Below are 20,253 nucleotides of genomic sequence, written 5' to 3' on the forward strand. Positions count from 1 at the left end.
TAAGCAGAATGATTTATCCCTCTCCTCTCCTCCTCTCACAATGATAGGACTATTTATTCAGACAACTCTTATTCCTGATCACTACAACTTCCGCCATGAAATGCATATGTCAGCATAAAGACACACGAGTATGTACACACATGCACAAATATGCATGCACTGACACAGACACAGTGTCCTCAGAGTGAGCCGGTAAAGCAGTCCTCATGACCGCGAGGGCTGCATGCTTGTGAGTTGTAAAACTAGTAAGTAAATGTAACAGTTTGCAGGACAGAGCATGACTTTAGACCTCTGTGAACCCATGTTGGGGTTTGGGGTGAATTCCTCCTAAAGTATGCATACTGTTGAGGTCTGAAAGATAACTTTGAGGGATACATAATGGCCCTGAACTCTCTTTGTTCTGAAGGAGGCAGGCAGAGTCTTGTAGGCAGGGAGTTGGTTACATAATACACACACGTGCACACAGCCTCTCTCTGGGATGTTTAGGATGGGGGCTAGGAGTTTGCAGACCCCCGTTTTGTAACTAAACCCCCTGGCCCCTCTAGGCTACATCTGGGACTCATTATCATGCGAGAGAACCCACTAAGTAGGCCTATCCAGAGAGGAGATTCAGTAGTGAGTACAAAAAACACGCACACATAAGCAATTCAATCATTTTAATATGCCATGTATTGCTGAGCAGTCAGAATACAGGCTCTTGAAATCTTCCTCAACATATTGGCACGCAGTCTGGGAAGGAGAGATGAAACAAGCTCAGACATAAACTCAAACTATACGAAGTAAATTAAGTTTGACAAAAATAAACATGCCCATTTATTTATGCAAATCTGTTTCTATACTATAGATTTGCAGACGCGTTTTCAAAATGAGGTAAGAGTTAGGTAAACTTGTTAACGCAATTTATCTAACTGACCGTTGTGCAAGTACATCCACACATGCCCTGCGAAGGAGTAAACGTGATGTTTTTTTTCAAAGTTAAAGGGGGTTGGATGCCATTCCACCAATCTGAATCTGTCGAATCCCAAATCCCCCCTTCCCTTTGCCTCTCTCCATTTGCTCCGAGCCTACCAAAGATGAGGGAGTGAAAATCATAGAGGGTGTATGGGCTAATTAGGCTTCAGCCTTCAGAGCAAAGTGCTGTCCCGACATGCACTGTAAACGCCTGTTTGGAGTTTGCCAATTTAAAGGCCCAGTGCAGTCAAAAACGTGATTACCTGTGTTTTTCATATACAATATATTTTGATTTGTTTAACACGTTTTTGGTTACTACATGATTCCATATGTGTTATTTCATAGTTTTGATGTCTTCACTATTATTCTACAATGTAGAAAATAGTAAAAATAAAGAAAAACCCTTGAATGAGTAGATGTGTCCAAACCTTTGGCTGGTACTGTATATTTCCACACTATGTTGTAATAATACTGTGAAATTGTGATAATGCCCTTTTAGTACAAGAGCAGTTTGAAAAGACGGCCTGAAATTTCAGCCAGTTTTGGTAGAATAGAGTTTTGGCCTGCATGGTGACATCACCATTATTTAATAGACCAAGAAAGAAAGAACCTCTGCCAATAACAGCTAGTTTTCAGTTCTCCCCTGCCCACTCAGACCACTCCCAGACAGTCCTAGCAAAAGTCTTGCTTGAGAAATTGCACTTAGCTAAGAATATATTTTTGTTTGTTTTCAATTAAAATGGTACAAAAATAATCACAGTAAGGTACTTAATTTTTACCAGTCAATTATTTGATATTGAGATAAAAACGGCTGCATTGGACCTTTAATACAAAAGAATGGCGCTGCACGCCTAATTATATGCCACGTGTATTTGTTTATGTCTGATTTCGAGACTTGACGCATGTACATGCAATAACTCCTAAATAAAATATTTTTCTTTACATCTTGTAAAACGACTGGTTGGATTTGTTCATTTAATTTCATGCTTGTTTTATTATTTAAACATCATTACATCATTCAAGTCATAAGTATCTTCCGAAGATGATTGGTTTATTGATCACTTTGCCACTCTCTGGAAGTCACACGGAGTTTTATCACCAACGCGTGACAACGGAGGGCCCTCCGAGCTTGTTGGTAGGGGCTAGGGGGTGGTTTAGGATTCTCGTTTCATTTAAAACATTTATTTAACTAGGCAAGTCAGTTAAGAACAAATTATTATTTACAATGACGGCCTAACCCGGCCAAACCCTAACCCAACGACACTGGGTCAATTGTGCGCAGCCCTATGGGACTCCCAATCACAGTCGGTTGTGATACAGCCTGGAATCGAATCAGGGTCTGTAGTGACGCCTCTAGCACTGAGATGGAGTGCCTTAGAATGCTGCGCCCCTCGGGAGCCCAAAAGAAAGAGAAGTCACCTCATCCAGCTGGTTCTTGTCCTTCTACAACAGATGATTCTGAAGCGTCTACATTTATATTGATGTAGTCTATATTTGGACAATTCCTTTATTTTGCCATTTTAGGTCCACGATGCCCCACATCAATGGTTTAACAAATGTTTGAAATGGTATACTCACTGATCACATGGTCCTTATCCACAGACTCGCAGTGACCTGTACAGTTTGGAAACAATTTCCTTTTAAGTATGTATGCAGACTGTGGTAGAGATGTAGTTATGGCAGGCTGTGTGTGTGAGTTATGATAGAGAAGTTCCTACTGTAGTTGGGGAAGGCAAACACATAGGCCAATCCCAGACCCTTTTTCTCAGCCAGGTCCTCAAACTTATCCAAGATGGCTTCTGAAAGGGTATCCTTGGATCTGCCTGTAGAGAAAACACAACAGCCTCCTTGAAACATTCTCAGTGACTTCAACATTAATGTTTCTGTAATGGTTTACTGAATGTGGTTTGGTGAACCATATCTCCCAGAAGTAATGCCTAGGCTTTAGCTCTGCTAGCTAACAGAGTCTTGTCGTGCTCAGAAGACCTGGCTTCAAACCGATATATTGTCCCATACTGTTGGCTTGCAGCATGTTGTTAGTACAGGGTATCAATCAGGTTGGCAGCATACAAGCCGCAGACTGACCGTAGAGCTTCATGGTGAGCTGTCCCTGTTTCTGGTAGTAAAACACAGCGTAGGAGCTATAGTCTGACTCTCCAATCACTATATCAGTGTTCAGCAACGGTCTACTACCTACATGGAAAACAATAATAGTTAACAATAATAATACAGTAATATCAATAACTTTGACACAAGATCAAATTTGCACCTCATTCCAAACTAATGAAATTTGAATATGAACATGAATTCTCCTCCGGTGTTCCTTTGAAACACACATAGTAAATATATCACAGTGATTATTCCCAGACTATAACGTGTGATTTGCATACTTTGAATGAAAAGCCAATCAGTTTAGAGCAGTGGAATGTTGGGGACACGGGGTTCCAGCTGCAATTTTAAAGAGACAAAGCAGTGCTCTCAGAGATATAGCTGGAGGAGACTGCCGGGTGGAGGAGGAGACGGCCGGGTGGAGGAGGAGACGGCCGGGTGGAGGAGGAGACGGCCGGGTGGAGGAGGAGACGGCCGGGTGGAGGAGGAGAAGGCCGGGTGGAGGAGGAGACGGCCGGGTGGAGAAGGGTGTCTATAGCCAGTTAACAGGGCTGTAAGGCATGTCTCTGTGCGTGACAGGACTCTTACCATTGAGTACAAGGCGTCCTGGGGTGGGGGTGATGGTGTACGCCTGCAGGATCTCCCAACACTGGTGGTTACTGTGGAGGGAGAGGACAAAAAAAGAAAAAGTTAGACAGATCAGCGGAGTTATTTATTCAGGTAGCTTTAACATTGCATAAGACTGTTTGTGTGCGTGTGTGTTTGTGGGTATGTGTGTGTGTGGGTGTGGGGGGGGGGGGGGGGTTGCACGTGTGTGCATGTCTGTGTGCATGCAAGCATGCGTGAGAGAACTTGCAACCATTTTGCAACTTGCACAACCAACTATTTCCTCTGGTTCAGCCAGATTAATTATATAACCAGTCAAAACAGGCAAACATGTTCAGTTCCCCAGTACAGGATCAATGTCTATAGAGCCAAGACTGTCTTTTTCAGGTAAGAAGTGTTGTGGAGTGGTGTAGTTTACTGTGTTTACTGACACTTTGAGTAAGGTTGACTTGACATAAGAGACAGAGAGAAAAGGAGAGAGAGAAAGCTGAGAGAGAATGTGAAGAGATAGAGGTAGATAGCGAGAGAGAGTGCTCTCTGGTGGTAGACTTGGGTACTCTCTGAAAGAAAGGACTTGAGCAAAAGGAAGGAAGAGCTTTAAAGAGGGTGCAGAGAGAGAGAGAGAAACAAAGAAAGAAAGAGGTCTGGAAAAAGAGAGAAATGGAAAGAGAGTGAGAGAGCGAGCGACAGAAGCAGAATTCTGCAAAAATATACTTTGTATATTTCAAGCAGAGCAGAATGAGGACTATACCGGCTAGTTATCAAAATCCAGGAAATAGTTGTTAAATTCTACAACCACCTAAAAGGAAGCGATGCATACACACTCAGGCTCTGTTCACAAATACAAACAGACCCCACAGAGCCCCAGGACAGCAACACAATTAGACCAAACCAAATAATGAGAAAGCAAAAAGCTAACAATGACACTGGAAAGAATCAACAAAAAAACAGAGCAAACTGGAACGCTATCTGGCCCTTAACAGAGAGTACATAGTGGCAGAATATCTGACCACCGTGACACCCAAAACAAAGAAAATCCTTGACTATGTACAGACTCAGTGAGCATAGCCTTGTTATTGAGAGAGGTCACCACAGGCAGACCTGGCTCTCAACAGAAGACAGGATATGTGACCACTGTCCACAAAATGAGTTGCAAACTGAGCTGCTCTTCCTAACCTCCTGACAAATGTTTGACCACATTAGAGAAACACATTTTCCACAGATCACACAGACCCACAAAGAATTTGAAAACAAATCAAATATTGATAAACTCCCATAGCTGTTAGGCAAAATATTGCAATGTGCAATCACTGTAGCTTGATTTGTGGCCCGTTGCCATGAGAAAAGGGCAACCAGTGGAGAACAAACAACATTGTAAATACAACCTATATTTATCTGTCTATTTATCTTCCCCCACTATTCGTACTAGAACTACTTTCACATTGCTAAAACAATTTACATAGCTGATAATATAACACTTGAAATAACACTGAGTGTAACTCACAGACGTGTGGTAGTGCTAACAGAGAGAGGAGTGTAACTCACAGACGTGTGGTAGTGCTAACAGAGAGAGCAGTGTAACTCACAGACGTGTGGTAGTGCTAACAGAGAGAGCAGTGTAACTCACAGACGTGTGGTAGTGCTAACAGAGAGAGGAGTGTAACTCAGAGACGTGTGGTAGTGCTAACAGAGAGAGGAGTGTAACTCACAGACGTGTGGTAGTGCTAACAGAGAGAGCAGTGTAACTCACAGACGTGTGGTAGTGCTAACAGAGAGAGCAGTGTAACTCACAGACGTGTGGTAGTGCTAACAGAGAGAGCAGTGTAACTCACGGACGTGTGGTAGTGCTAACAGAGAGAGCAGTGTAACTCACAGACGTGTGGTAGTGCTAACAGAGAGAGGAGTGTAACTCACGGACGTGTGGTAGTGCTAACAGAGAGAGCAGTGTAACTCACAGACGTGTGGTAGTGCTAACAGAGAGAGGAGTGTAACTCACGGACGTGTGGTAGTGCTAACAGAGAGAGGAGTGTAACTCACAGACGTGTGGTAGTGCTAACAGAGAAAGGAGTGTAACTCACGGACGTGTGGTAGTGCTAACAGAGAGAGGAGTGTAACTCACAGACGTGTGGTAGTGCTAACAGAGAGAGGAGTGTAACTCACAGACGTGTGGTAGTGCTAACAGAGAGAGGAGTGTAACTCACAGACGTGTGGTAGTGCTAACAGAGAAAGCAGTGTAACTCACAGACGTGTGGTAGTGCTAACAGAGAGAGGAGTGTAACTCACAGACGTGTGGTAGTGCTAACAGAGAGAGGAGTGTAACTCACAGACGTGTGGTAGTGCTAACAGAGAGAGGAGTGTAACTCACAGACGTGTGGTAGTGCTAACAGAGAGAGGAGTGTAACTCACAGACGTGTGGTAGTGCTAACAGAGAGAGGAGTGTAACTCACAGACGTGTGGTAGTGCTAACAGAGAGAGGAGTGTAACTCACAGACGTGTGGTAGTGCTAACAGAGAGAGCAGTGTAACTCACAGACGTGTGGTAGTGCTAACAGAGAGAGCAGTGTAACTCACAGACGTGTGGTAGTGCTAACAGAGAGAGCAGTGTAACTCACAGACGTGTGGTAGTGCTAACAGAGAGAGCAGTGTAACTCACAGACGTGTGGTAGTGCTAACAGAGAGAGGAGTGTAACTCACAGACGTGTGGTAGTGCTAACAGAGAGAGGAGTGTAACTCACAGACGTGTGGTAGTGCTAACAGAGAGAGCAGTGTAACTCACAGACGTGTGGTAGTGCTAACAGAGAGAGCAGTGTAACTCACAGACGTGTGGTAGTGCTAGCAGAGAGAGGAGTGTAACTCACAGACGTGTGGTAGTGCTAACAGAGAGAGCAGTGTAACTCACAGACGTGTGGTAGTGCTAACAGAGAGAGGAGTGTAACTCACAGACGTGTGGTAGTGCTAACAGAGAGAGCGGTGTCTGGGAAGGAGGGGGGCGTCAGGGTCATCACAGTAGCCTCCACCTTCAGACCGTTCTTCATCAGGAAGTTACACTTAGACGCTGCGTTGACCAGGTACCACGGCCCTCCCATCTACAACACACACACACACACACACACACACACACACACACACACACACACACACACACACACACACACACACACACACACACACACACACACACACACACACACACACACACACACACACACACACACACGATACAGCAGGGTTTCAACATTGACAACGTCAAGGCACGTCCGCCACTGGCTGTGTTTGTGCTGTAGTTGTGAGATCATGTTTGCACACACACACAAACACACACACATACAAACACACTCTTGTACCTACCTGTTGTATGTCAATGTTCTGAGCTGGGAGGGTTTCGTCAATGGGGTTCACCTTGGGCTTCTTGGGGAGTCTCCTCTGGGGTCGTGGTCGGCTCTTTGCTCCCCCAATCGCCTCCGCCAACCCCCATAGACACACATACACCACCATTAGCATGGTAACACACTGCCACACCCTGGTCATCTTAGCACTGTCCCCAAAACACTCCCAACACCGCTCTCTGCTTCTTCCTTCTGCTGTGTCTGTCCCACAAGGTGGTTATCACGATGCTAGTGTAATCTGATTGGTTCTGCCTGGATCCTTGCTAAATGATTATGTCTAGTGTAATACCAGAACTGAGGAAAAAAATGACCCACTCCTCCCTCGATTTATCTTTCCCTCTGTCTTGTGTCCGACCTTCACTTTCTCTGTGCTGCCTCTTTCTGGACAAATGTTGACACACACACGCACACACACAGAGGGGGTGATGACCTCTTGTTGTGTTTATCATTAACAGCCCTTTACTGGCAGTGGGCTGGACTTACCAGTCAGTGCAGTGTATGCTTCTGACAGAGAGGGGGCGATGTTGATATCATTGTTGTAACTACAGTGCATTCAGGTATTAAGACTCCTTGACCTATTCTAAAATGGATGAAAAAAAAATATTCTCATCAATCTACACACAATACCCCATAATGACGATGCAAAAACAATTTCGTATAAATTTTTGCAAATATATTTAAAAGAAAACTCAAATATCACATTTACATAAGTATTCAGACCCTTTACTCAGTACTTTGTTGAAGTACCTTTGGCTCTCGAGTCTTCTTGGGCATGACGTTACAAGCTTGGCACACCTGTATTTGGGGCGTTTCTCCCATTCTTCTCTGAAGATCCTCGCAAGCTCTGTCAGGTTGGATGGGGAGCATCGCTGCATAGCTATTTTCAAGTCTCTCCAGAGATGTTTGATCGGGTTCAAGTCCGGGCTCTGGCTGGGCCACTCAAGGACATTAAGAGACTTGTCCCGAAGCCACTCCTGTGTTGTCTTGGCAGTGTGCTTAGGGCCGTTGTCCTGTTGGAAGGTGAACCATCTAGTGATAATTTCATTACTGAGAGAGACTTGGACAATTATTCAAACAATCATCGATTAATTATTGCAATAATGAAACCGTCGACCGCAAAAGTTGTGAAGCTAGGAGCTTCCCTAATAATGAAACACAGATCTTATATAGGACACGAAGAATGCTTAGTTCATCCCTCTGAAGCAGATCAAAGAGCATCATAAGCCACTTTGGGTTCATCCTGTCGTTAACAACACATGGTGTTGTTCTAACCCCCAACCCTGGCTTAATTTACCTGATGCCACCTCTAGTAAAACACATTTCCTCAACACACAGACTAGTTTCTGCAGGAAGCTAGAGTGGACACCATAAAAACTCAGCATTAGCAGGCCAGTCTTACTCTTAGTTAAATATATAATTGTTTACTATTAATATCAAACAAATCAGGTAAGTATGTAATTGTCCCCTGACAACCTTCACCCTAGTCTGAGGTCCTGAGTGCTCTGGAACAAGTTTTCATCAAGGACCTCTCTGAACTTTGCTCCGTTCATCTTTGCCTCGATCCTGACTAGTCTCCCAGCCCCCTGCCGCTGAAAACATCCCCACAGCATGATGCTGCCACCACCATGCTTCACCATAGGGATGGTGCCAGGTTTCCTCCAGATGTGACGTTTGGCATTCAGGCCAAAGAGTTCAATTATGATTTCATCAGATCCGAGAATCTTGTTTGAGCTCTGCGGACAATTCCTTCGACCTCATGGCTTAGTTTTTGCTCTGACATGCACTGTCAACTGTGGGACCTTATATAGACAGGTGTGTGTCTTTCCAAATCATTTCCAATCAATTGAATTTACCACAGGTGGACTCCAATCAAGTTGTAGAAATATCTCAAGGATAATCAATGGAAATAGGATGCACCTGAGCTCAATTTAGAGTCTCACAGCAAAGGGTCTGAATACTTATGTAAATAAGGTATTTATGTTTTACATTTTTAATACATTTGCCATTATGGGATATTGTGTGTAGATTGATGAGGAAATGTTTTTATTGATACATTTTAGAATAAGGCTGTAACGTAACAAAATGTGTAAAAGGGGAAGGGATCTGAATACTTTCCGAATGCACTTTATACTGTATTTTACAACTGATTTCTCTTTTTAAACCAACACAAAAACACACTAGACTATTTTGTCAACTGAACACAATAGAACACTTTCCAAACACACAAGAAAAAATACAAATTTTATTGACAGAATATGCTCCATGTTGAAGGGTTCATATGACAGTAGGTTCTACCACAGACACAGACTAACTGTACACAAGAGCAGACACTAAGGGCTCGATTCAATGAGCGGTCAAAAATACTCCTTACCTATCAGTTAGAAGCAGTTAAAATTAAGTTTTCCTGTGTTTTGTATCATATTGTACAACAGCTGATGAAACTAACACTGTAAAAATTGTTGCTAGAGAAATTGATTTTGCTAAAAAGCAATTTTTGTGTCTTTTGGACCATTTTAACGGAAAACTATTACAGTAAGGTACTTCATTTTGACCCAGAAATGATTTGATATTGAGATAAAAACCACTGCATTAGGCCTTTAACTCTCAGAGCGACCCAGTGACTATGATTGAAGACCCTTTAATATAATGGACAGACATAAAACTGTGACCATATGAAACACATGATCCCCTTTACCCCCTTACCCCTATAACATACCGTAGTTTGGGCTAGGGTTAGGCTGGGAACAGATGTAAATACAGTCAGGTAAATATTACAGGTTCATCTATGATCAATTACAGAAAGATACAGACATAGAAAACAGTATTCCTGATGCCGAGGTCAGGAAATCAGGAAAATTCCATCTATGGTCAGTGTTAGGGATCCAGGTGTCAGTTCTGTTGTGTTTTACTGGACCTTGGGTTTGTGTTCTCTGGGTTTGAAGGTTTGCTCTGGTCAGGCCTAGGTGGTTTTAGACGGTTCTAAGTGGTCCTAAGGGCTCCACTAGTCTTCGGGTGTGAGATCTCTCGGTCTGAAGTTAAGAGACTGGCTGTTGATGCAGAACCTCTGTCCTGTGGGGTCTGGTCCATCTTCAAACACATGACCCAGATGGGCATCACACTGTAGCACACACACACACACACACACACACACACACACACACACACACACACACACACACACTGCAGGGTAAAAATAATACAGTAGAGGAGACAGAACACACACCACACCAACACATCTCTCTGCATTATTACCCAGAATGCAACTCACATGTTTACAGAGGACCTCTGTCTCGGCACTACCCATGGTGTTGTCAGGGCGACGGATGATGGATGCATGGCTCTCATCGCGCTCCCACGTCCCATGAGCTTCTTTGAACGCTGGCCAGCCTGTCCCAGAGTCATATTTTGCCTCTGAACTACAGAGAGAAAGAGAGAGACAGAGACAGAGAAAAAGAGAGAGAGACAGAGAGACACAGAGAGAGACAGAGTGAGAGACAGAGACAGAGAGACAGAGACACAGAGAGAGAGGTCTAGTAAGAGGTTTAGTCTAAACGCTCATATTCGGGTTAAATTAAGATGTTAGGGGTTAGAGTGAATTCGGGTTAGAGTGAAGTCAGGTGAGGTGTTAGGGAGGTATAGGGGGTTTAGATGGTTACCTGAGTCAGGTGTTAGGGAGGTATAAGGGGGTTAGATGGTTACCTGAAGAGGGGAGTATCGCAGCACACACAGTGGTACATTCCCACCTCACTATGGTTCAGATAGAGACCGCTGAAGGGCTGAGGACACAAATACACACACCTGGTTAACACACAGTAAACACACTATATGTTGTCTTTCTTGTCATTATTGAAGCTTTCAGATCAGTGCAAATGAAGGATTCAGCCCATATGTCATTCTTTAATCAACTGCTCTTATCTTTCACTCTGAGGAAGATTATAAACAAAGAACAAAGTCCATACAAAACTGCACACTGAACCCACTGACATTTATAAAGGAATGCCAGTCAATGGTCACTGAGGCTGAGGACAGGCAAAGTGTGTGTGCATGTGTGCTGTGTGTGACTCACCATCTCTGTCCCCTTTTCCCTCGTGACCACATACTGTTCAGGGGTAAGTTTTTTCTGCCAGTCTGTCGTCTCATCATAACGAGTCAGAGATCCCGAGCCTGTAAAGCACACACTGATAAGCAAAATGTGTTGAGCGTTTTGTTGCATTTTGTTTATTTGTCGTCATTGAAAAAAAAGATCCATTTCTTTGTGCTTTTCATTTCGCCACTTTAGCCTAATTAGATTTGAGCACAATGGATTTCTGCTCTTTGGAGCAAATGTGACCCCCAGGAAAAATGTGACAGTAAGCATGTGACAGATGGCTGTCTGGCAACTTCCACTGGTCTTTTCTGCATCAACCTATTACATAACATGACAAAAATACTTGTTCATTTCTTTAAAATTATAGATACACTATGACCTAGTTTTCTTAAAATGGTATCTAATAAACTTGTGTTGAAATTCAACTTCATTTTAATAAACTTAATTTTAACTGATAGACAAAGTATCCTATCCAGATGCAAGCTATGTAATTACATTCTATAAAGCCTTATTCGATTCTAACAGAATAGCTCAAACCTGAACTAGTGGAGACAGGACGGATGAAAGCAGAAACCCTGGTCTTGGGCAATAAGACGGACTTGGCAGCCACTCTCTGAGAGATGACGAGCGAAAGTCGGACGATAGAACGAGACATGTTCCCTCCTGCAGTATTTGGCTGTGCGCTACAGTCCTCCGTGCAGAAAGTGGTCTGTATCGAAGTCAAGTGCAGCCGTTTGCGTTTGCGCTGCTCTGACCTAATCTGCGTTGATCGAGGACTTTCAACGCTCCAGCGAGTTCGTGCCGGTCCCTGCCTGACGGTTTCCTTCCCTAGCCCGCCCTGCTGTCCAGTATTCGGTAGGCTACTGGGAAGACCCGGTCACAAACTAGATATATTCTATAGGTCAGAGTTGATAAGGAAGATAACAGTGACAGTGGACTATTCCTTCTTTTGTTGTTGGGCTGGATGGTTAAAATACTGTATTTCCCAACCTATCCTATAAAAAATAATCCAATATATATACAGTATCAAAAGTTTCGACACAGCTACTCATTCAAGGGTTTTTCATTATGTTTTACTATTTTCTACATTGTAGAATAATAGTGAAGACATCACAACTATGAAATAACACATATGGAATCATGTAGTAACCAAAAAAGTGTTAAACAAATCAAAATATATTTTATATTTGAGATTCTTCAAAGTAGTCACCCTTTGCCTTGATGACAGCTTTGAACACTCTTGGCATTCTCTTAACCAGCTTCACCTGGAATGCTTTTCAACAGTCTTGAAGGAGTTTGCACATATGCTGAGCACTTGTTGGCTGCTTTTCCTTCACTCTGTGGTCCAACTCATCCCAAACCACCTTAATTTGGTTGAGGTCGGGTGATTAGGGAGGCCAGGTTATCTGATGCAGCACTCCACCACTCTCCTTCTTGGTCAAATAGCCCTTACACAGCCTGGAGGTGTGTTTTGGGTCATTGTCCTGTTGAAAAACAAATGATAGTCCCACTAAGCGCAAACCAGATGGGATGGCGTATTGCTGCAGAATGCTTTGGTAGCCATGCTGGTTAAGTGTACCTTGAATTCAAAATAAATAACTGACCGTGTCACAAGCAAAGCATCCAAACACCATCACACCTCCTCCTCCATGCTTCACAGTGGGAACCACACTTGCGGAGATCATCCGTTCACCTACTCTGCGTCTCACAAAGACAAGGCAATTGAAACCAAAAATCTCAAATCTCAGATTTTCACCGGTCTAATATCAATTGCTCGTTTTTCTTGGCCCAAGCAAGTCTCTTCTTATTATTGGTGTCCTTTAGTAGTGGTTTATTTGCAGCAATTTGACCATGAAGGCCTGATTCACACAGTCTCCTCTGAACAGTTGATGTTGAGAGGTGTCTGTTACTTGAACTCTGTGAAGCATTTATTTGGGCTGCAATCTGAGGTGCAGTTAACGCTTATGAATTTATCCTCTGCAGCAGAGGTAACTCTGGGTTTTCCTTTCCTGTGGTGGTCCTCATGAGAGACAGTTTTATCATAGCGCTTGATGGTTTTTGCAACTGCGTTTGAAACTTTAACAATTCTTGAAATTTTCCACATTGACTGACCTTCATGTCTTAAAGTAATGATGGACTGTCATTTCTCTTTTCTTATTTCAGCTGTTCTTGCCATAATATTTTTTATTTTATTTATGTCACCTTTATTTAACCAGGTAGGCTAGTTGAGAACAAGTTCTCATTTACAACTGCGACCTGGTCAAGATAAAGCAAAGCAGTTCGACACATACAACAACACAGAGTTACACATAGAATAAACAAACATACAGTCAACAATACAATAGAGAAAGTCTATCTACAGTGTGTGCAAATGAGGTAGGATAAGGGGGGTGAGGCAATAAATAGACCATATTGGCGAAATTATTACAGTATGGCAAATTAAACACTGGGGTGATAGATGTGCAGAAGATGAGTGTGCAAGTAGCAGTACTGGGGTGCAAAGGAGCAAAATAAATAACAATATGGTGATGAGGTAGTTGGATGGGCTATTTACAGATTGGCTATGTACATGTGCAGTGATCTGTGAGCTTCTCTGACAGATGGTGCTTAAAGCTAGTGAGGGAGATATGAGTCTCCAGCTTCAGTGATTTTTGCAGTTCGTTCCAGTCATTGGCAGCAGAGAACTGGAAGAAAAGGTGGCCGAATGAGGAATTGGCTTTGGGGGTGACCAGTGAAATATACCTGCTGGAGCGCGTGCTGCGGGTGGGTGCTGCTATGGTGACCATTGAGCTGAGATAAGGCGGGCTTTACCTAGCAACGACTTATAGATGACCTGGAGCCAGTGGGTTTGGCGACGGATATGAAGTGAGGGCCAGCCAACGAGACCATACAGGTCGCAGTGGTGGGTAGTATATGGGGCTTTGGTGACAAAACGGATGGCACTGTGATAGACTGCATCCAATTTGCTGAGTAGAGTGTTGGAGGCTATTTTGTAAATGACATTGCCGAAGTCAAGGATCGGTAGGATGGTCAGTTTTACAAAAGAAGAATAAGTTGAGAGCAGTGAGAAAATGAGTACCAGTCAGATGAGTCAATGTTTCTTGATATAATAATCATCATTTGGCAGCATGAGTGAAGGATGCTTTGTTGCGAAATAGGAAGCCGATTCAAGATTTGATTTTGGATTGGAGATGTGAGTCTGGAAGGAGAGTTTACAGTCTAACCAGACACCTAGGTATTTGTAGTTGTCCACATATTCTAAGTCCGAACCGTCCAGAGTAGTGATGTAGGACTGGTGGGTAGGTGTGGGCAGCGATCGGTTGAAGAGCATGCATTAAGTTTTACTTGCATTTAAGAGCAGTTGGAGGTCACGGAAGGAGAGTTGTATGGCATTGAAGCTCGTCTGGAGGTTAGTTAACACAGTGTCCAAAGAAGGGCCAGAAGTATACAGAATGGTGTCATCTGCGTAGAGGTGGATCAGAGAATCACCAGCATGTATACAGAGAAGAGAGTTGGCCCAAGGATTGAACCCTGTGGCACCCCCATAGAGACTGCCAGAGGTCCGGACAACAGGCCCTCCGATTTGACACACTGAACTCTGTCAGAGAAGTAGTTGGTGAAACAGGCAAGGCAGTCATTTGAGAAACCAAGGCTGTTGACTCTGCCGATAAGAATGTGGTGATTGACAGAGTCGAAAGCCTTGGCCAGGTCGATGAATACAGCTGCACAGTATTGTCTCTTATCGATGGCGGTTATGATATCGTTTAGGACCTTGAGCGTGGCTGACGTGCACCCTTGACCAGCTCGGAAACCAGATTGCATAGCGAGAAGGTACGGTGGGATTCGAAATGGTCGGTGATCTGTTTGTTAACTTGGCTTTCGAAGACCTTAGAAAGGCAGGGTAGGATAGATATAGGTCTGTAACAGTTTGGGTCTAGAGAGTCTCCCCCTTTTAAGAGGGGGATGACCGCGGCAGCTTTCCAATCTTTGGGGATCTCAGACGATACGAAAGAGAGGTTGAACAAGCTAGTAATAGGGGTTGCAACAATTTCGGCAGATCATTTTAGGAAGAGAGGGTCCAGATTGTCTAACCCTGCTGATTTGTAGGGGTCCAGGTTTTGCAGCTCTTTCAGAGTGGACTTAATCTTTTACCAAATAGGGCTATCTTCTGTATACCCCCTCTACCTTGTCACAAGACAACAGATTGGCTCAAATGCATTAAGAAGGAAAGAAATTCCACAAATTAACTTCTAACAAGGCACACTTGTTAATTGAAATGCATTCCAGGTATATATATATATATATAAGTCAACACATTAAATATTCTGTAGCAATTATGGAAATGATGAGAGTAATTGTCTGATTTTAAACAGAGAGTAATACCAGAGACTTTACTTTGAGGTGGGGGGGAGAAGCATTTCAAAAGAGTAATTCACATTTGATCCTTAAGACTACATGAAGATAGAAGCTAATGAATATATGTTTTAACACTTTTGAACTCAGTTGGAGTTGAAATAACAGATAAGCAGACAGCCCCAGCCTGCATAGAGGGACTGACTGGTTGATCTGGAACAGTCGCAGACCCAACCTTACACTATGGAACCATGCCAAAGGTGAATACGCAACATACACAATAATCCCAGTGTCTGTCTTGGGAACAGATATTTCAACACCGTCTGTGGTTTGTTGACAAGACATTACCCAACTTTACTAAGGTCAGACGCTGAGAATTATAAATCAATCAAGTCCATGTGATGTTGAATAATACTTGAATGACAACAGTGTCTTCTAGGTAAAACAACTTAGCACAAAGATAGAATGGGATAGCTGCACAGTCTAGTTTAGACAGTTGATAACAGCTTAGTTCAGACTGGTAAGGCATAGTCTGGTATTGTATAACCTGGGGTCGTGTGGTGCGTTGGTCCTGAGCAGCCTCCCAGGGTAGTGTATGAGGTCTATGGTCTATAACAAGGACGGGCAAATTTGATGGGGGTGGGGGACACAAAAAACGGAACTCAGCATGAGGGGCCGGAGTGGCTCGTGGGTCTGCATACGCACATCCATACACCCCGCTGAGACAGCTTCTACCCCAAGCCATAAGACTGCTAAATAGCAATACAACTGCTAAATAGCTAATTAAATTGTTACCCTGTCCATCTGCACTGACCCTATGAACACTCACAAGACTATACAGTATATAACACACGCTCACTCACAACACACACACGCATACCAACACATTGAGGGACCTCCCGAGTGGCGCAGTGGTCTAAGACAATAGCTGTACCACTAGAGATTCTGGGTTCGAGTCCAGGCTTTGTTGCAGCTGGCCGTGACCAGGAGACCCATGGGACAGTGCACAATTGGCCCAGCATTGTCCAGGTTAGGGGAGGGCTTGGCCGGCAGGGATGTCCTATCGCGCACTAGCGACTCCTGTGGAAGGCCGGGCGCAGGGCACGCTGACACGGTGGCCAGGTGTATGGTGTTTCCTCTGACACATTGGTGCGGCTGGCTAAAGGGTTAAGTGGGCATTGTGTCAAGAAGTAGTACGGCTTGTTTGGATTTTGTTTCGGAGGACGAACGGCTGTATTTTATTCCTATTTTTAATTGATATTACTTTTTAAATTCTGCATTGTAGGAAGTGCTCATAAGCAAGCATTCCAAGATAAAGTCTACACCTGTCGTATTCGGCACATGTGACAAATATAATTTGATTTGATTTTGTTGTGTCTTTCTGAGGCTCCATAGCTCCTGTCCCTGACTGGGCCTCTCTCTCAACCAGAGCAGGCCTGTTTAACATGCAGCAGCATCAGTCCTACATTCACTCCCCTCTCTCCTCTCCTCCAATACACTAACAAATAACAGAAGCACAGCGCCTACTGACCACTCTCTCACTACAGACAACCAGAACTCTACACACACCACATGAAAACAACAAGGTCTAGGTTACAGTAAAGCTAGAAATATTTGAATATTAAATATGAGACAAATGAATATGGAGCCACACAACATTTGGGTGAGAGGATACTGATTAGGGTTGAATATTTTCCCGGTATTTTACAAATGTTCCATCCAGAGAATAAATCATTTTTCTCCCGGGTAACCCGGTATTTCCTGCCAAAACAGGAAGTGTCATTCAAAAGCATTATAATTTTTTGATTAAAGCTTTGACTAGCATGATGAGCCATATATTAAATACATTTTATGAGCCCACATTAACGATATTTAATGAGCCCAAGCCCAAAAAAGCCCAAATGATTGTGCCGTTATCCAATACGTACACTATATGGCCAAAAACATGTGGACACCTGCTGTTCAAGTATCTCATTCCAAAATCATGTGCATTAATATGGAGTTGGTGCCCCCTTTGCTGCTATAACAGCCTCCACTCTTCTGTGAATGCTTTCCACTAGATGTTGGAACATTGCTAAGGGGACTTGCTTCCATTCGGCCACAAGAGCATAAGTGAAGTTGGGCACTTATGTTGGGCGATTAGGCCTGGCTTGCAGTTGGCGTTCCAATTCACCCCAAAGGTGTTCAAAGGGGTGGAGGTCAGGGCTTTGTGCAGGCCAGTCAAGTTCTTCCATACCAATCTCGACAAACCATTTCTGTATGGACCTCGCTTCACTGGTACTAAGGGGTCTAGCCCGAACCATGAAAAACAGCCCCAGACCATTATTCCTCCTCCACCAAACTTTACAGTTGGTACTATGCATTCGGACAGGTAGCGTTCTCCTGGCAACAGCCAAACCCAGATTTGTCCATCGGACTGCCAGATGGTGAAGCGTGATTCATCACTCCAGAGAATGCGTTTCCAGTGCTCCAGAGTCCAATGGCGGCGAGCTTTACGCCACTCCAGTTGACACTTGGCATTGCACATGTCGACCTTAGACTTGTGTGCGGCTGCTCGGCCATGGAAACCCATTTCATGAAGCTCCTGACGAACAGTTCTTGTGCTGATGTTGCTTCCAGAGGCAGTTTAGAACTTGAGTGTTGCAACCGAGGACAGACGATTTTTACACGCTACACGCTTCAGCACTCAGCAGTCTTGTTCTGTGAGCTTGTGTGGCCTACCACTTCATGGTTGAGCCATTGTTGCTCCTAGACGTTTCCACTTCACAATAACAGCACGTACTGTTGACCGGGGCAGCTCTAGAAGTTGAAAGTCACAGAGCTCTTCAGTAAGGCCATTCTACTGCCAAATTTTGTCTATGGATATTTCATGGCTGTGTGCTCAATTTAATATTTCGGTCAGTAACTGGTGAGGCTGAAATAGCCAAAATCCCTAATTTGTCCACATACTTTTGTCCATTTGGTGAATATGATATAGGCTACTGCACATTACCCACAACATAAAAATAATAAAGGCCATAGACGTAGCTAGTTAAACGCTCTCTTGGGTAAATAAATGAAACTAGCTCCAGTAGGCTAATCGTTTTGAGTGTGAACTGTATTACTGTACTGTATTATATGGACCGGAATTAAAAACATCATTCAAGCGATGATAAAGCAGAAGAGAACATGCGATTCTGGTGCACCACATGCTGCCTACAAAGTATAGACTAGCAAATTGGATTTACATTTTGAAATATAATAGGGCCTATTTGTGTAATAAGTAGGGTATAAGATATCTTTCATAATATTCCCCTAATGTTATTAGCCTACCTCCTTTTTCTCTATTCTTGCTTCATTCCTTCCTTGCTTTCAACAGTTAAATTAAATACATTTTGTCCTTCTAATGACAACCTTGAAAAATATAGGACTAGAATTAGATGCAGAAGGCTTTCACTTCTCTTCACGAAGATTGGATGGTTATGGGTCTGAATAAATAACTGCTATAGCCTACCACCATCATGCGTTAGCTCGTCTTTCAAACTACCCGTGAGTTCTATTGGTTTCTGTATTTAATGTTAAGCAAAAAAGAGCTTGCGTCCCTCTTCAAATAGTCTATTGGTATAAGAAATGCTAAAAAAATGATGTCCAACAAGCTATTCTAGTCTAACTTTTCCTGCATGGGAGCGTTTTTTAAGGAGAGGCCAATGGAGCACAGGTGCTTGCGTATTGCAAAACAGACAGAGGCTATAAGTTAGAAGCTTATTATGCATAAACCATCATTAATTAGTTAAATATAAGGCTAATACTGCATTGAATGTATTACCTGAAAGATGTAGAGTAGTACATCTACATATAGGGCTATATATCAATCATAACAGGATCAGTGGCGACCCGTCAGAGCCCCACCTGTTTTCAGCCCCACATTTCTTGCAAAAAATGTATTAAAAAAAATATACACTACCGTTCAAACGTTTGAGCTCACTTAGAAATGTCCTTGTTTTTGAAAGAAAAGTAAATTTTTGGTCCATTAAAATAACATCATATTGATCAGAAATACAGTGTAGATATTGTTAATGTTGTAAATGACTATTGTAGCTGGAAACGGCAGATTTTTTTATGGAATATCTACATAGGCGTACAGAGGCCTAATATCAGCAACTATCACTCCAGTGTTCCAATGGCACGTTGTGTTAGCAAATTCAAGTTTATCATTTTAAAAGGCTAATTGATCATTAGAAAACCCTTTTGCAATTATTTTAGCACAGCTCAAAACTGTTGTTCTGATTAAAGAAGCAATAAAACTGGCCTTCTTTAGACTAGTTGAGTATCTGGAGCATCAGCATTTGTGGGTTTGATTACAGGCTCAAAATGGCCAGAAACAAAGAACTTTCTTCTGAAACTCGTCAGTCTTGTTCTGAGACATGAAGGCTATTCCATGCGAGAAATTGCCAAGAAACTGAAGATCTCGTACAACGCTGCGTACTACTCCCTTCACAGAACAGCGCAAACTGTCCCTAACCAGAAAATAAAGAGAAATGGGAGGCCCCGGTGCACAACTGAGCAAGAGGACAAGTATATTAGAGTGTCTAGTTTTAGAAACAGACGCCTCACAAGTATGTATGCAGTCCAAGATGGCGTAGCAGTCAGACGTATTTGTCTTTGTCCTGTCGTGTCCCTTGTACACTGCTCCAAAAAATAAAGGGAACACTTAAACAACACATCCTAGATCTGAATGAAAAAAATAATCTTATTAAATACTTTTTTCTTTACATAGTTGAAT

The 20,253-nt window shown here is 43.1% G+C and overlaps 2 protein-coding genes across 2 annotated transcripts; both read right to left on the minus strand.

Annotated features, from left to right (window-relative positions):
- Positions 1–642: 642 nt before the first annotated feature.
- c8g (complement component 8, gamma polypeptide) lies at positions 643–7,434 on the minus strand. The gene is given in 7 exon segments (NM_001146430.1): positions 643–729; positions 2,530–2,565; positions 2,670–2,774; positions 3,037–3,144; positions 3,649–3,719; positions 6,606–6,751; positions 7,014–7,434. Coding segments are annotated over 7 exon segments (666 nt in total). The 5' UTR covers positions 7,194–7,434; the 3' UTR covers positions 643–709.
- A 1,839-nt stretch (positions 7,435–9,273) lies between these two features.
- LOC106578379 (methionine-R-sulfoxide reductase B2, mitochondrial) lies at positions 9,274–12,008 on the minus strand. Its single transcript, XM_014157119.2, has 5 exons — positions 11,676–12,008; positions 11,118–11,215; positions 10,751–10,827; positions 10,320–10,467; positions 9,274–10,169 (listed from the first exon to the last, which is right to left on the minus strand). The coding sequence occupies exons 1-5, from the start codon at positions 11,791–11,793 to the stop codon at positions 10,053–10,055; spliced, it is 558 nt and encodes a 185-aa protein (XP_014012594.1). The 5' UTR covers positions 11,794–12,008; the 3' UTR covers positions 9,274–10,052.
- Positions 12,009–20,253: the final 8,245 nt, after the last annotated feature.

The sequence above is a fragment of the Salmo salar genome, chromosome 19 (assembly GCF_965601325.2).
Source record: "Salmo salar chromosome 19, fSalSal1, whole genome shotgun sequence".
Lineage (NCBI taxonomy): Eukaryota > Metazoa > Chordata > Actinopteri > Salmoniformes > Salmonidae > Salmo > Salmo salar.